The sequence below is a fragment of the Cyprinus carpio genome, chromosome A22 (assembly GCF_018340385.1).
Source record: "Cyprinus carpio isolate SPL01 chromosome A22, ASM1834038v1, whole genome shotgun sequence".
NCBI lineage: Eukaryota > Metazoa > Chordata > Actinopteri > Cypriniformes > Cyprinidae > Cyprinus > Cyprinus carpio.
This window is the reverse complement of record NC_056593.1, coordinates 7,661,734-7,679,663: the sequence shown is the minus strand read 5'-3', so window position 1 is coordinate 7,679,663 and position 17,930 is coordinate 7,661,734. Positions and strand designations below refer to the sequence as shown.

At 36.1% G+C, this 17,930-nt stretch overlaps 3 protein-coding genes and 1 pseudogene across 4 annotated transcripts in view; 2 read left to right on the top strand and 2 right to left on the bottom strand.

Annotated features, from left to right (window-relative positions):
* Positions 1–17,930, top strand: part of LOC109047541 (protein phosphatase 1 regulatory subunit 29-like) — a 905,211-nt gene that overhangs the window by 736,223 nt on the left and 151,058 nt on the right. The window lies entirely within an intron of this gene.
* The window catches only part of LOC109046565 (beta-1,3-N-acetylglucosaminyltransferase manic fringe), a 788,629-nt gene that overhangs the window by 749,403 nt on the left and 21,296 nt on the right, over positions 1–17,930 (top strand). The gene's annotated exons all lie outside the window — the stretch shown is intronic.
* On the bottom strand, positions 2,227–11,772 carry LOC109047537 (amine sulfotransferase-like). Its single transcript, XM_042712308.1, has 5 exons — positions 11,424–11,772; positions 11,019–11,221; positions 10,813–10,939; positions 9,115–9,209; positions 2,227–2,361 (listed from the first exon to the last, which is right to left on the bottom strand). Exons 1-5 carry the CDS (start codon positions 11,587–11,589, stop codon positions 2,227–2,229), a joined length of 726 nt encoding a protein of 241 aa, XP_042568242.1. The 5' UTR covers positions 11,590–11,772.
* Positions 14,316–16,428, bottom strand: LOC122134322 (annotated as a pseudogene).

Here is a 17,930-nt window from a genome sequence, read left to right as displayed (position 1 = left end):
CCTGAGGCTTTGTGTCACAATAAGCTATTTTATTGTACCAACTTTATTCTGTAGGCCTCATGATTTCCTGAAAGGACATGGTTGATAATTCTGTTCAAAAAACAAAAGACATTAAAGTAAATGTAACATGGCTCTTTTTAAACAGCGTCAGCAATTATATATTCCTAATAATAACTTAAAAGATAAAACCATTGCCAGGGTTACATAAAATATTTGATCTTACCTTTTTTAAGGTTTCCTTGTGTTTGTGATGTATTATCGCCGACTCCTTCATTTCAGTGGTTACTATCTGCTTCATCTTCATCACTCCCTGACTCATCTTCATTCATCCACGCCATTGTCTTCATCCTCTTCAGGTGCTTCATCTTCCTCTGCAGATGCATCTTCATCTCTCAAGTCCTCTTCATCCTCTGCTGAAGTTTCTATCGTGCTCCTTTTACTTAGTAAAGCAAAGTTTCTCTCCATCTCTAAACGTCCTCTTCATCATCTGAACTCTGATGATCCATTTTAGTCAGTTTCTTTGCTGATTTAGGCATTATGTTTTGGTTTTTGTCCTTTTTTATTTATCTTGTTTAGAGGTGTAGAAATGAAACATCGTTACGTTATTAAAAGGAAGAAATTTGAGAACATATCAAATGAAATATGTAAATAAAACAGATTGTAACTGTTAATGCTCAATTAAATGAATGCTGAATAATCGATTAAAACTGGTCTGAATACGGTTGTTGTGTCAATGTAAATTTATAGTTTCAAATGACAGATTTCTACCCGTCATATTATCATTCAACTACACTAAGAACTATATAGAAAAGCTGCAGGGGGTGTTTGTTAGTATTTTTCTGAAAATGCTCGTACTTGCTGTGGTGGTGTTTTTATCCAGACATCTCTGCTTACAACAGGTACAACAGACAAACATGCCAAAAACAATATTACAAACAATATTAAAGATTTAATGTTGGGCCACTTAACGCAAAGAACAATAAATGTTAACAATATTATGTCACAGAAACTAGCGAAAGATGAATATTTGAGAGGAATGCGCTTCACAAATCTCACGTGGACGTTTGAGACAGCGCATGCGCGTCACAGAGCGCCTGTTCAAAATAGAAGTCCGAGGATATTGAATAATTCGTAAAAATAAATGTGGGGGACACTTGGATAGTTTCTGTTTATTGCAGGTTAATACGATCGCATTTGAAAAGTCAGTCATAATAATCCAGGCAAGGACGGACGAATAAGAAATACTGAGCAGTTATCTTGGAAAATTAACGGTAATATTATCGGTAGGGCTTAATTCAATTTTAGTATCCAGAGAACTGGTGCCAAAGGAAGTCCTTTAAGGGAAAAAATACTGCTCTATTTCAAAGCTATGCAAAACAAACATAGAGATGGGAGGTACATTTTATATTTGGTGGGAATAAACTTTTAAGGTTTTGAGATGAGTTACGGGTTACCAAACCAAGTGTAAATATAACGTCCAGGATTTCATTTAGTTGTTTGTTTAAACATTTACAACATAAATGTAAAAAAGGATTACATTGATCAAATCGAAAAAGTTGATTGGTTGAAATTACAGACCATAACTCATATGTTCACAATAATAACCCTGCAATTAACCTCACGTCAAGTTAGCATATCTGTTTTCAGTTGTGATATGGTCATGTTAGCCAATACATGCAGTCAACTATTATGCCTTCCTTTTATTATATAATAGGGGCTGTTATCATTATTAGCACTGTTGACTCTGACAAAATGGATGGGGGTCTCGGCTTCTTCAGTTTTCATCCCGGCAATTCGGAGATGTCCCCAGACCATGTTATAGAGTACATCCTTCATTCTTTCCTGGTAGATGCGGTCGAAAACATTCACTCTGAGCCAACGTGGTAAAAAAGAGTTCTTCCAGGCCCAAACTGTTCCTGTAACACAGCAGGTTGATAACATAATATATCCACGCCCTCCCGGCGTTTCCCACAGCCGGTGAGAGTGAATGTCAAACTTTATCACATTTAATAATGAACTTTTAAAATAATGAGTCTAGTTCAAAAGCTTCAGTGACGCCCTAGAAGAGACGTTGCATCCTAACAATGATTAGATATTGTGCACCAGGCTATGATTAAGACATGCAGGAGGAAGATAATAATGCTTAGAAATATGAAAAATTGTTGGTTGACCTTTGCGCAAAAAAGTGGTCCTTTTGGACGTCTTGTCAGTCAGAGGAAGGGGACTTCATAGTTGGCCAAGGGGTCTGTATTCGGTGCTTGAACGTGGGCTGTTTTCCACCACTTTATCGCTTCGATGTGTGCGTCTGACAGATTCTTTCCCACAAACCTCACAGATTTTCACAACGACGGATCTGAGGTCCTGATCACACAGAATTTGTACATTGCATAGCAGATATTCATATACCGTGTATCCAAAGAGCAAATACAATTTACTCCAAAGAAAGTTTGATGGAAAGCTGAAAAGGGTCTCGTTAAGCCAAAGCCAGTCTCACCTTGATCATTGGTCTTCATAAGTAAGGTATCAGGATGTTTAGTTGTCTTTATTTGTGATCCATACCCTTTAATGTGGTCAAAACCAACGAGCCACCAAGCAACTACAAACCAGAAGCAAGCCAGCATGGCCAACCAAAAACAGGCTGAGAAGAAAAAGTTAAATCGCATGCATATCTGCAAAAGACTATAAGAATTAAGGTGAGGAATTGGGTGTTAAACCAAAATAATTAAATTACAGGAACCATTTAGACTCCTGTACTAAACTATTTTTTCCAGAACTCCAAACTACATGGGAGATGTACATGAAGGTTCCTCAGATACCTTTGCTAAGGAGTAAAGAATTCCTGAAACATGACCCCACTTAATTAGAACCACAAGCTGAAGTGGTGTGGAATACATTAAAACAAAAACTCTAAAGGGCTTAATAACAGATAGGTTAAGACAGGACCGCACCACAGAATTTATGTTCTAGAATCTAGCAAAGTTAGGTGGCAGTAAGTTGATTTTAACTCCATCTCCTACTCTGAAAGGCCAATCTTGCTCAGTGATAGTCGCAGCTCACCCCCCACCAACGACTGCCTTGGCACCTTGCTGTTGTCTGACTTAACTTGTGCTGGTACCGCTCAAGAGGTCGTTCTCTCAACCTGTCAACACTTTCAATAACACTGTCAGTATTTCATGACTGCCAATTCAAAAATTTTTTTTCTATAGGCCTAGAGGCTTAATGGTTTTGACTCTTACTGCATCCTGTGAAGAATTTTTCCAGCATCTCATCGAAGTTCTCAGATGAATCCAGGCTTATCATGTTGTTGGAAAAATGGAAATATGACACCATGACATCTTTAGGGTTTCTCATGACATAGATGACCTGACAGCCAAGACAGATGTATAAAAAACCTCTTGGTGCAAGACATCAAGCCATCGATTGTTTGAACTGACCCCCTTTTAGACAAGACCCACACTTTTCCTGCGTTCTTTGCAGCATTTTGGGCATCAGCGGCTGGAGTAAATGGGCACAGAAGAGGTCTTGGAGATGGACGTGTTGTTGTATCTCTCCGTTATCGCGATACTCTAGCCAGGGCATTCGGTAATATGTGATTTGGTTGGCACTTGTCCGGGAAATCACATGGTCAGCGCCAGGGTATATCGTATCAACGTCATGATCCGTGACTGGGTCATACGAACCTCGAGTGAGCCCCAAGCCACCCGTAGCCAGTCCAGAATAAAATCTTATCTTTGGACTTGATTGATTTTTTTTTTGGGGTATATAACTCTAAACACTTTATGTGGTAATGCAAAGTCACACTGTTCTGTTAACTTAAACTGGGGCAAAGTCACAAGTATGCTGAAAGTCGGACTACCAGAGGTAAAAGAAAGATCTCATTAAATACAGCCTAACATCTCACTACCAACTAGATTTGGGGAAGGGGTACAACAAAGAGACATTCATCAGCCTTGTGTTGCAAAATCCACCAAACTGTCAATAGATTCAGAGTAAGATCATAATTGTCTCCTAACTTCAAGACCTGGTTCCTTTGTATGTGAACATTCTTGTGGGCTATAGCTGTTTTGTATTCCTGCTGAGCCATGGTTGACTAGTAAAAATTGTAAATAGCGGAGAAGACCTTTGTGAATTTATTTGACCGCAGGGCCAATTTCACTCACTGAGAACCAAAACGGGTGTAAACAATAGTCAGTGAAAGTGTTATTTCTTTTTGTGTAGTTCCCATGGCCGACCTTTGGACTGGGTACGTCAACTTCAGGTTATCATTTCAACAAGTAAATGCCGTATTAAAGTTTCAGGGACGGCCCATAAACATGAATGCAAAAAAAGGTAATGGTAAGGCACATTCTACAATGCATTAGTTGCAATGTGGTCCATCTTTATATACTTCAATAATATCCGAGCTCCTTGAATTTCCAAACCTTTTGTAACTTCACGGCCCCTGGTTGTACCACACAATCTTCAAAAGGGACACTGTATGTTCTGAAATAAAAACAACACAAGGAGGAAAACAGAACATTTGATTTTCAGATTACATCGGGAAAATTTTATTATTATATTGATTATTCTTGACATTTTGAATTCAGATTATTTAGACTTGATTTAAATACATTACACCATACTGTTTCTTTGATGTCAGCGATGTGGTTTAAAATCTGATCTGTGGCCACTTTGCACATAGCGGCTTCCCCTTTGGAAACCCGGTCCCAACTGTTCTCGATATAAACTAAGAGAATAAGACAGCAATATACTGGTCATAAACCAGGCTCAGAAAGGAAAGGTTCGTTTAGTTATGTAGTCATTTTCATTAGCTGTTTATGCACGCGGTATCCACTTTAGCCTAAATGAAAACCTAACACTGAAATAACAACAATGTTAAGTCTGCGTAACCGTCATGCAGTCGTTAATAATGAGCGATGAGGGCAGTTTAAAAAAGAAAAAAGAAAAAACGTACGCTCATCTAGGGGTTTGTCCCAGGTTAATCCCATCATAAACAAACACTTGCAGTTTATGATTGAAGAAAACAACAACAACACAACAGGAGGAAAAAGCATTGATCTGGACACTGAAATTATTATTTAAAATTAATGATACATATAAGTATACTATTATATATTATCATATATATATATCTATATATATATCTATATTATTATATATATATATATTTAATTAATTAATATTATCTATGCTATTGATTATGACCGAACTGGTGCTTGCTGAATCCATACCTGGTCATTTGGGGAACTGCAGGACCTTAGAAAAATCAGAAAAAGGATACAACAATTACAAAATACATGAAATACAAGTATTATACAATTAACTAGTTAAAGCATAAGGAAGTGAATGAAAAAAAAACAACCCAATCAGTAAGAAACTAACGATAGGCTAAAGCAGAGTCGTTGAAAGTGTTTTACATGGCTCTGCAATAGCGTTTAAGTATTCATAAATGTTTTGTTATTATTATACACAATATAATCGGCCTATTTATGAACGGTTATCACGTTCCAATTGAACATTTTATTGTATGTTTTTGGCGCCCATGCTTATGAATAGCCTATAATTTACTTGCTTAGGCTTACTTGTTTGCCTGCCTAAATGCTATTCAGTTTTTTTTTTTTTTTGTTTGTTTTGCAACGTCCAACAACTGCAAAGAAATCTGGTCCTAACCGAACTAAAGCCAAATGAAGATGGCGAAGCTGATGCTGCGTGCTTGATGACTCCAAAACAAAACTAAGACATAACATAACTTGAGAAGCACTGATCTAGATATAGATCACAAGATATACAAGATAATAAAATATCAATAAAACGGTCACAAACAGACTAAGAAGGAAAGGTTTCATGTGATTTATCTTTGTCATATTTCTTTATATAGGATAGTTTCAGCTTAATTTAAGCCTAACATCAATAACGACAAGTTAATGAAATAGTTAAATAAGCAATAAGGACAATTTAAGAAAGTTCACCCTATAACAATTACAAAATATAAAAAGTACAATTATTTAACAATTAATTTTAAGTTAAAGCCTTTAATGTACGCATATAGAGTTTTTTTTTTTTTTTTTTTTTTAATTTAAGTGAATTTTTTTTAATTTTAGTGAATGTGATTAGAATGGTGAAAAGGTTTTTTAAAGTTGTGAAATACGTAAACTAAACTACTTTTATAGAGGTCACATTGGTGTTCTTTTCACACTACATACTGTATGACCACGAGAACCAGACGAGTCCTCTGCACAGACCCTGTGGTCGCTTCGACCCCCTTCACCATGTGTGATGTAGTCAATCATCAAGCAGAAGGAACGGGATGTTCTGAGTGATGCTAGTCCACATCTGACTTGTGATGCAACCTGGAATTAAATCACACCATGTTGCTTTGGTTTTGGTCTTCGGAATGGAAAGACACACACATTTCAAATTTCCCACAATCATACACGTGTGGAGCAAAAATCACGGCTTGTGGTTCTTTAATACGTAAGTTATTTAAGTTGTTTCAACTGTAGCCTACACGTCTCAAACGTATTCAGTCTACCCTGTATAAATTAAGATGATTTGACTTGATTACATAAATGCCTGTCATCACCAACGTCTTTTTTTTTAGTAATAATGTTTTTTTTAATGTTGTAGGGAAGGATTATTAGTTGTTTATTTTAGTAAATCTATCTGGTATCGGCGACGCTTCTCTCAGATCAAGTCTTTGAAAAAAAATGACATTTTACTAACGATTCTCTCAGATCAAGTCTTTGAAAAAAAATGACATTTTACTAACGATATTTCAGTCATTTAGACCGTGTTGCATGATGTTAATTTGACTGTGGGAACGCGGGGGGAACTAGCTTGTACGCGATTGAACCGGGGTTCGAGTCTGGCTTTTTGCTGAGCTTGGTCTTCTCACTTGGCCCATCACAATCAACATTAGAATGTATTTTCAATAAAAATGAAGAAATGTTCACAAGTGGAGTAAAGTGCCTAACGAGGGGTTAGTAATGATAAAAGTATTTATAATTTTAATAAATAGAATATTTACACTCTGTTATCAGTGCATCCAGTTAATATCACAACAATACTCACGTGCAAAAAGTATCCACCAGTATACTCACAGTAGAAATAGCATCTATTATTATATACACTTCTGAAATGAGGGAAAACTCTGGTACATAGACGTTCACAGAAGGGGAGTAGTTTGTTCAAACCCGAGAAAGCAGGGTAAGTTAAGCCCGTTTCTGAAAGAGAGGTAGCCTAACTTCTCAGAGTAATGATAAGAAATTGATATAAGATATTAAGTCTTGTTTCCTGGGGGGATCAAATTTAAGTGCATTTTACTTAAGTAAAATTGATCGCCAGTGTTGGGGTGTGGTAATAAAAATTATCTTAGAAAAAGGATTATCCGCCGGGTCTAATTACAAGTAGCTCCGCCCTCCAAAGTGTCACATGATGTGGAAATAGTGACAGTGCTGGACGCGGAGGGAACTAGCTTGTGGACGCGAGTTGACGGGTAGGTTCGAGTCTGCTTTTGCTGAGCTCGCTCTTCTCACTTTCCATGACATATCACAGTCGAAGTATTTTCATGTAAAATGAAGAAAATGTTCTAAAAGTGGAAGTAAAGTGCCTAAAGAGGGTTTAGTACTTGATAAATGTATTTATCATGGTTAATAAATCATGATAAAAGTATTTATAATTTTAATAAAATCCAGTTACTGTACAACATTCTACAGTTTAACAAATCCTAAGTCTACACCTCTACTAAATTTGTAGAGAGGTTCAAGACAAGGAAGTGTTTAACTTGCTAAAATACTATTAAATGCTTATTTGTGGGTGAAATTTTTACTTTCATGCTCATAAACATTGAAATAGGCTACCGACCTTTACTGTAAAGAACAACGCTGGACCCCTGGATAAAAAGTTTCAGTTTTAGCAATGAAACAAACAAACAAACAAACAAAAACAACAACAACAACAACAACAACAACAACAACAACAACAACAACAACAACACTGTCTTAATGAAACAGGATTCACAACCCTTTTTGATTAAATCAATTGCAATTTTATTTTGAAAAGTGAAAAGTCACAGTTCATTTCAAAATTGGTTTTCATATTTCATTTTAATGAAAAGGTTTGTAAATAAGGTATATGAGTGATTCAAAACAGACAAAAGTCATTTTCACACCACATGACCACAGAAGTGAACCTAAAAATGTATTAATTATTTTTTAAATGTAATTTATTTTTTATTTTTTAAGTGTAGTAAAGCTCAGAAGGCCAGTAATATATTCATCACTGCCTGACTGTTATCAGTTTTGATATGGTCGTGTAGCCAACACATCCATTCATAATGCATTCTTTTTATTATTGTGATAGTGTTTTTTCTTTATTAGTTTGTAAAATTGGATGTTACGGCTTTGAGGTTTTCCATCCCTGCAATTTATGAGATGTCCCCAGACCATGTTAAGAGGTACGTCCCTTCATCTTTACCCCCTGGTAGACGCGAGCTCGAAACATTCACTCTGAGCCACGGTTTAAAGAGTTTCTTCCAGTCCCCCAACTGTTCCTGTAATACAGCAGGTGGTGATATCACCATAATATAACATTTTCCCACTGACAGCTGATATGTCACACTTATCACATTTAATAATTAACTTTTAAATAATGATCTATTTCAAAAGTCTTCTGTGACTCCTAGAAGAGACTTTGCATTAACAATGATTAGATTGTCCACAGGCCTGACTTAGGCATGCAGGGAAAAACTAATAATGCTTAGAAATATGAAAGTGCTTAATTACTAATCTTAATATTTCACTTTTGTTCTGCCTTTTGCGCAAAAAAAAGTCCTTGTGGATGGTCTGTGATAATCTGAGGAAGGAATTCATAGTTGGCCAAGGGGTCATTTCTTCATGTGCTTGAACGTGGCTGTTTCCACCACTTTATCGATTTCGCTGTGTCTGACAGATTCTTTCCCCACAAACTCACAGATTTCAACAACGGACGGAATCTGAGGTCCTGATAAAAGATTTGTACATTTCATTCATATACCGTATATCCAAAGAGAAAAACAGTAACTCCAAAGAAAGTTTGATGGAAAGCTGAAAGGGTCATAAGCCAAACCAGTCTCACCTTGATCATTTCTTCATAAGTAAGGATCAGGATGTTGTATTTGTCTTTATTTGTGATCCATCCTTTAACGTGGTCAAACCAACAGCCACCAAGCACTACAAACCAGACACAACATTAGTGTTTTTTTCTTTAACTTGTTTGTTGGCTGATCTTGTTTAGACTGCATTCTGAGTTATTTACACTGTTGAAGATTTGGATTCTCATGCTAAACATGGCCAAAGTTTCAAAAAATGAGTTGGACATATTTTGGAGTATTTTTGTGCCAAATAAATTTTTTCCAGGTTCAAATTATTTTTAAAAAGTATTTTTATAAAGTACGGAAATACTTTTATGGGCACTACTCCCCGAGGATCGTGTGCACACAGCAAACAGAGCGAGAGCAAGAGCAGCCCATCAATGTACTTAATTCGGGTTATGTAAGTCGTCGGCAGCGCTGCACAGGACTTGCTCGAGAAGATTGTCTTCAAAGAAGTGTGTTTTTGGTTGTGAGGGACCAAAAAGTTAATTCCTGATAAGTAGGTTTGGATAGAGCAGGTACGTATTTTTAGAAGGGAATGAGCATGGGTGATGAAGTTGCAGATGGACAGAATGTCGGTTGAAGGAAAAGCAAGCTGATAGGAGGTGTGATAAGCTTTCAAACAATTCCAATCGGTTAAGTATGCTGAAAAGCATGCTTGGGGCTAGGACAATTGAGCATTGCTTCTTGGATGGCATCTGAAAAACTTCTAATCAGCATGGTTAATTTAAGATGTTTGCTGAAAGTTGGGACTGAAGTTGGATAAATGTCCAATTCTGGAGCCAAGAGCCTGAATTTCTGCAAAGGAAAACGAGACAGTGAGTCGGCTATGGCGTATCCTGGGTAGTGAACAACAGACAAACTTGCATTCCAAGGACCAGTTTATGGCAGGCCCCTCTCTAACTGCTGGTGTGGAGGGAGATGTGCCCCAATGTGATTGGATCTTGATGGAGGAACATAAATAAATGTTCAGAACCATCAGATAAGATGCCAAGACAACTGCCACATCTGCGATGAGTATGGCTGTCTCTATTCGTGGATCTTGATGCTGGAGATGAGGGAGCCTGGGATCGAGTTGGGGTTGAATACTACTCTATAGGTACTCAAGATTAACATGAGATAGGCAGAAACTGTGTGCCTTACAGTATGTCCCCTGTAATTATCATTCTGTTCACCATTTGTCTCATTAAATTGCTGATTAGTTCCCGCCTTCCAGTTTAGTTCAGTTCATTTTTTCTGGTGTCTTCCATGTTGTGGATGTGGTTTGCTTACCTGGCTTTGTTTGGATTTATCTGTAGACATTAATAAATAAAGTTTTAAGTTCGAATCTTCTTCCTGGTGCACATCACTGCAAACTATTTGTGACAATGTATGAGAAAGAATTTTTATATATATTCTTTGTTTATTATATATTTTTATGAATAGTTTTTAGAATTTAGAACAGTGTCTGTTTTGTAAAAAAGAAAACCGATCAAAGAAAAAATAAAAAATCATGCAAAATATAAAAAAATATATAATTTTCAATTTACACATATAATTTCATGTATTTTCCTATTTTATATATACACTGTTCTTAAACATTATTTAATGCATTTTTTTAAATTAATATTAAGTGTTTAATATAACACACACACACACACACAGACAAAAGGATATATAGTCCTATTGTTTTTGGCTCTTACTCAATCCTGTAAAGAATTTTTCCAGTATCTCACTGAAGCTCTCAGATGAAATCAGGTTTTTCATGTTGTTGGAAAAATGGACATATGACACCATAACATCTTTCGGGTTTCTCATGACATAGATGACCTGACAGCAAAGAACAACATGTTAAAAACTTTCATGACCTACTGACAGTTCATTAATCGATGGATGAATGTGTACACACTTTTCCCTTTCTTTGCAGCATTTTGGGCATCAGTGGCTGGAGTAAATGAGAACAGAAGAGTCTTGGAGATGGACGTGTGTTGTAATTTTTCTCCTTTGCTCTGTACTCTAACCAGGGGATCTGCTCGTGGATTGGTTGATTGGCTTTGTCCGGGAAATCTTCAGCATATATTAACGTCATGATCCGATGGGTCCATACCGTACCTGAGAGAGTAACATAGAGTCTAGCATGAAATACTAGGGGATTGATTGAATAATGTTAAACATTTTGTCATTACTGTCAGTGTCATTCACACTGTTCTGCTAGTTTGACTTAAGTGGCAAAGTCAAAGTACATTAAAAAAATTTGACTACAGAAGTAATTGTAAATATACATTTCATAAATACATCCTAACATCACACTTACCAGATTTGGGGAAGGTAACAACAAAGACATCATCATCCTTTGTTTCAAAATCCGCTAAACTGTCAATATATTCAGGAGTAAGATCACGACTTTTTGCCAAAGTTAAGACTGTTCCTTTGTAAGTGAACATTTTGTCACTAAGCATTTTGTATTCCTGCTGATCCATGTTTGAGTTCTTCTTACTGAACCAAATCAGCAACACTAAAGAGTGTAAATGGTGAACAAGACCTTAATATATCCAGGGCCAGATTTCACTGAGAAAATAGTTGTTACACAATAGTGAGTTGAAGTGTTATTTATTAGTTCATGGCTGACACAGTGTGCCAAACTAAATCTTAATTATCATTTCAAATAGTAAATACAAATTCAGTAGGCCAATAATATCACAAATATGAATGCAAAGACATGGTATAATGCACAAATTTTGGGTTGCATTTGGTCCATATTTATATATTCAAAAATATTCTAGATTAGAGGTTCCCAGGCTCTCTGAATTTAACTATGATTTGTTTTTGCTTCCAGAAGTTTCAGACACAAAGGGTAATAAAAGGAAATGTGATTTCAGTTTACTTCTTGACATTATTATAATAGCATTTTAATTCAGATTATTTAGATTTTATGTATAAATATAGTAATGATAATTTATTAATTTTAATATTTTAAAGTTTTTCTGTGGACCCTTTTGGAAGTTTGCTTAAAACCCACTTTTGGTCTCCAGTTTCCTAGTTGAGAAGCACTGATCTAGATATACTAAGATAATAAAATATCAATAAAATGGTCGCAAACAGACTCAGAAGGAAAGGTTTCATGTGATTTATCTTTGTCATATTTCTTTATATAGGATAGTTTCAGCATAATTTAAGCCTAACATCAAAAACGACTATTAAAAGTCATGCAATAGTTAAATAAACAATAAGGAGAATTTAAGAAAGTTCACTCTGTAACAATTACAAAATATAAAAAGTACAATCATTAAACAATTCATTTTAAGTTAAAGCCTTTAACGTACTGCATATAGGGGGATTTCTTTTCTGAACTGAAGTAAATTGAATAGAAAAATCAAAAAGGTGATTAAAATGAAAAATTATTTAAAAGTTATGCCATCTACAAGCTATACTACTTTTAAAGAGGTCGTATTGGTGTTCTTTTCACACTACATACTGTATGACCACGAGAACCAGACGAGTCCTCTGCTAAGACCCTGTGGCCGGCTTCGACCCCTTCACCATGTGATGTAGTCAATCATCAAGCAGAAGGAACGGGATGTTCTGAGTGATGCTAGTCCACATCTGACTTGTGATGCAACCTGGAATTAAATCACACCATGTTGCTTTGGTCTGGCCAGAGGAGATCTGGCCCCCCAACTGAGCCTGGTTATATATATATAATGGGGTGGAGAGTTGGGAACGGGATTGGCAAATTACCTTAAGTTGGGATTCGAACTTGGGTCGCCAGAGGTGCAGTTGCACTATATGTCAGTGTGTTATGATAGATCACTAATATAACTTCACCCATAACATGTTTGGTATCTATGAGCTCCAAATTACGTTATTTTACTGTTTAACACTGTGAAGCTGCTTTGACACAATCTGTATTATATAAAGTGCTATATAAATTAAGGTGACTTGACTACATAAATGTCTGTCATCTTTTCTAATCAAAATATTGTATTCCTGACTGTAGGACTTGGAACATAGACAAATCCATAGATATTTAACTTACTAAATCTATCTGGTATCAGCAATGCACTGGCGTATCTCTCAGATCGAGTCTTTGAAAATGTTGGTTGTTAAGAATCAGAACTAGTGATGCCTGATCCAAGGAGAATCGCTCTTTTGAGTCCATTAGTTACTCTTGAATCGGTTTGTGATTCTGTCTGAATCATTCGAACAGTTCACTCGTGGACTGTGTTGCTTTCTGAGGTATTTTTAAATAAACACATACTTATTAGATTAAACTAGCCAGATATTTAGTTACATATGAGTAGCCCAACACCGTCACATTGTTAACATGTGTGGTCGAGTGCATGATAAACATCTAGATTTAGGAGCCTGGGTTTGAAACGGAGGTGCTCAGGTTTTGTTGAGCATGGTTCTCACGGGGTCACCTAATGCTTCCCTTGGAGAGCAGAACATGTTGCCCAACATGCAAAAGGACCAGGATTAGCAAACTTCTCTTACACTACCTGAAGATCTGAATTCAGATTTAATTCTACAGTCTGACATAACAACTCCTAGGTCTACACCTCTGAGTGCTAAATGTGTAGAGAGTTTCAAGACAAGGAAGTATTTTACTTAAATTAAATGCTATTTTAATTTTGACTGAACTTTTACTTGCATGCTCGTAAACATTTAAATACTGACCTTTACTGTCAGTGAAAAGATGGACCCTGGATAAAAAGTAAAAAAAATAAAAAAAAATAAAAATAAAAATAAAATAAAAATAAAAGAAATCAGTCTTAATGAAAAAGGATTCACAACCCATTTTGATTAAATCGATTGAAATTTTATTTTGAAAAGTGATGTCACAGTTCATTTCTTTATTTTTTTTCATATTTCATTACAATGAAAATATTTACAAAGAGAAAAGTTTTTTCTTTGTAAATAAGGTGAATGAGTGATTCAAAACAAACAAACAGACAAGAGGCTGAATTAAAAAAAAGTGAGAGACTGACTAGAATAATTGTACTTTTAAAAAAGTCATTTTCACACCACATGACCACTGAAGTGAACCTAAACATGTATTCATTATTTTTTAAATGTAATTAATTTTAAATAAATTTAATAAAGTTCAGAAGCCCAGTAATATATTCATCACTGCCTGACTGTTATCAGTTTTGATATGGTCGTGTAGCCAACACATCCATTCACATATTATAGCTTCTTTTTATTATTGTGATAGTGTTTTTTCTATATTAGTTTGTAAAATGGATGCCAGGTCTTGAGTTTTCATCCCTGAAATTCTGAGATGTCCCAGACCATGTTAAGAGGTACATCCTTCATTCTTTCCTGGTAGATGCGGTCGAAACATTCACTACTCGAGCCACGGTTAAAGAGTTCTTCCAGTCTCCCCCAACTGTTCCTGTAATACAGCAGGTTGATATCATTATATACCACATTTTCCCACAGCAGGTGATATGTCACACTTATCACATTTAATAAAGGAACTTTTAAATAATGATCTATTTCAAAACTCTTTTGTTACTCCTAGAAGAGACGTTGCATTAATAATGTTTAGATTGTCCACATGCCTGATTGAGACATACAAGAAAAATAATAATGCTTAGAAATATGAAAATGCTTAAATGACCAACTCTTCATTTTTCACTTTTGTCTGACCTTTGCGCAAAAAAAGTCCTTGTGGATGGTCTGTGATAATCTGAGGAAGGAATTCATAGTTGGCCAAGGGGTCTTTCTTCATGTGCTTGAACGTGGCTGTTTCCACCACTTTATCGATCGCTACGTCTGACAGATTCTTTCCCACAAACTCACAGATTTTCACAACGACGGATCTGAGGTCCTGATAAAAGATTTGTACATTTCATGCAGATATTCATATACTGTATATCCAAAGAGAAATACCATAACTCCAAAGAAAGTTTGATGGAAAGCTCAAAGGGCCATAAGCCAAACCAGTCTCACCTTGATCATTTCTTCATAAGTAAGGATCAGGATGTTGTATTTGTCTTTATTTGTGATCCATCCTTTAACATGGTCAAACCAACAGCCACCAAGCACTACAAACCAGACACAACATTAGTGTTTTCAGTGGGGGGTTGGTGCCAAATACACTCCTTCTAATAAGTTTAGTAGAGTATGGCCCTGTATGACGTCATGAAGGGCGGAATTCCTTTTAATTCCAATTAAAGAATTATAATTTCCTGTTTTGACTAAGTATTTATTTTGCATCTAAATCTCCTGTGTTGACCTTCTGAACTATTTCTCTGTTTTCACTTAAGGGAACAGTAGATGCAGTTTTTTTTTCAATTCCAAATGCATCAAGTTTCTGTGTTTTGTTGGCAATCGGCGCATAATTGAATATAATGCAAACAACGCTAATGTGCTCACAACTCTTTAGCTCTGCCCACGGCACGCATCCAGGAGCTCGGCTGTTTTCTGAGAAAAGCGTAAAGATGTATCTTTCTTTTATAAATCTGATCAAATTAAAGACTCTTTGGAGATATGAAGGCTGCAATACTACTCTATAGGTTCTCAAGATTACCATGAGATTGGCAGAAACTGTGTGTTTTAAGCCTTCTACACAATCGCAATCCTATAAGATCATTGCTGGTCACACTGTGCGACATGGATCTAATAAACTTGGGTACATCATGCACGTAGACTGTACAATGATGACACATATTGACTCGTAGGCTACAACGCACATTTCTATAGAAGAACTAAAACGACACTTAGCATGTGCTAGTGGTAAACAAAAATAAGCATAATAAATCACACTTTGACTGGTGTAGTTTTATGTGTGCTGAAAAAAAAGTGGGACGAGTGGCGAAAGTGGAAGAAATAAGAGCTTTGAGGTAAGCAGTTTTATGTTTTCATGTCGCATTTTTACTGGTTGGTCAATAAAGGTGGGTCGTAATTGCAAGCACACTGTGTGATGAACATGCTGAATTTCTTACACTGCCAGAAAATTATCTTAGGCTATCTTTGGTTGCAAGACTATGACAACGGCCATCTATGAACCTCTCTAACTGTACGACACAGGACCACCGATTAGGAGCCACGATCACAAAAATCGCCACGATTTGTTTCACAATGCCAATCTTTTGTCTGGGACAGCCGAAAATCGTGCAGTGTGTACCCGGGCTTTATGGCCCCTTACATTATCATCTTGTTCACCTGTTGTCGTGATTAGTCCTCCCATTTATACCTCCAGTTTAGTTCAGTTAATTTGTCTGGTGTCTTCCATTTGTGGTTATTAAGAGTTTAATAATAATAAAAAAAGGATATATAGGCCTATTGATTTTGGCTCTTACTCAATCCTGTGAAGAAGTGTTTAACCTTTCCAGCATCTCATCAAAGTTCTTGGAAGAATCCATGATTTTCATGTTTTTGGAAAATGGAAATATGACACCATAACATCTTTAGGGTTTCTCATGACATAGATGACCTGGACAGCAAAGACAGACATATTAAAAACTTTCATGACAGTCATTAAATCGATTGATGAATGGTACACACTATTTCCTTTTCTTTGCAGCATTTTGGGCAACAGTGGCTGGGGAGAAATGAGAACAGAAGAGTCTTGGAGATGGACCCTGTAATGATATTTTTTCCCTTCCCCTTTGCTCTGTACTCTAACCAGGGCATCTGCTTGGGATTGGTTGGATTGGCTTTGACCAGGGGAAATCTTCAGCAGTATAGTAACGTCATGATCGCTGTGGGTACCATACCGTACCTGAGCGAGTATACATAGAGTCTAGCATAAAAATATAGGGGGCTTTATTGAATAATGTTAAACATTTTGTCAGTTACTGTCCAGTGTCATTCACACTGTTCTGCTAGTTGACTTAAGTGGCAAAGTCAAATGTACATAAAAAAAAAAAACTGACTACAGAAGTAATTTTAAAATAGACCATTTTCATAAATACAGTCCTAACCTCAACACTTACCCAGATTTGGGGCAAGGTAACCAACAAAGGACAGCACTCATCCTTTGTTTCAAAATCCGCTAAACTGTCAAATATATTTCAGGAGTAAGATCACGATTGTCTGCCAAGTTAAGACTGTTCCTTTGTAAGTGAAAATTTTGGTCACTAAGCATTTTGTATTTCCTGTGATCCATAGTTTGAGTTCTTCTTACTGAACCAAAATCAGCAACACTAAAGAGTGTAAATGGGGAACAAGACCTTAATATACCAGGGCCAGATTTCACTGAGAAAATAGCTGTTACACAATAGTGAGTTGAAGTGTTAATTTATTCGTTCATGGCCGACACAGTGTGCAAACTAAATCTTAATTATTCATTTCAAATAGTAAATGCAATATTCAGAAGGCCAGATATTATCACCAAATAGAATGCAAAGACATGGTATAATGCACACATTTTTGGTTGCATTTTGGTCCATATTTATATTATTCAAAAAATTTATTTTAATATCCAGAGGTTCCCATGCTCTTTGAAGTGAACTGTTTGGCGATTGAGTGATTTCTGCTGGCCCCTCTTGGAAGTTTGCTCAGAGCCCCTTTTGGGTCCCCGGTTTTTCCTGGTTGAGAAGCAACTGATTCTTAGATATACTAAGATAATAAAATAGTCAATGAAAAATATGGTCACAAACAGACTCAGAAGGAAAGGTTTCATTGTGATTTATCTTTGTCATATTTCTTTAATATAGGATAGTTTTCAGCCTAATTTAAGCCTAACATCAAACAACGACAAGTTCAAAAAGTCACGCAATAGTTACAATAAACAAATAAGGAAAATTTAAGCCCGTTCACCCCTATAGCAAATAACAAAATATAAAAGTACAATTATGTTTTAACAATCTAA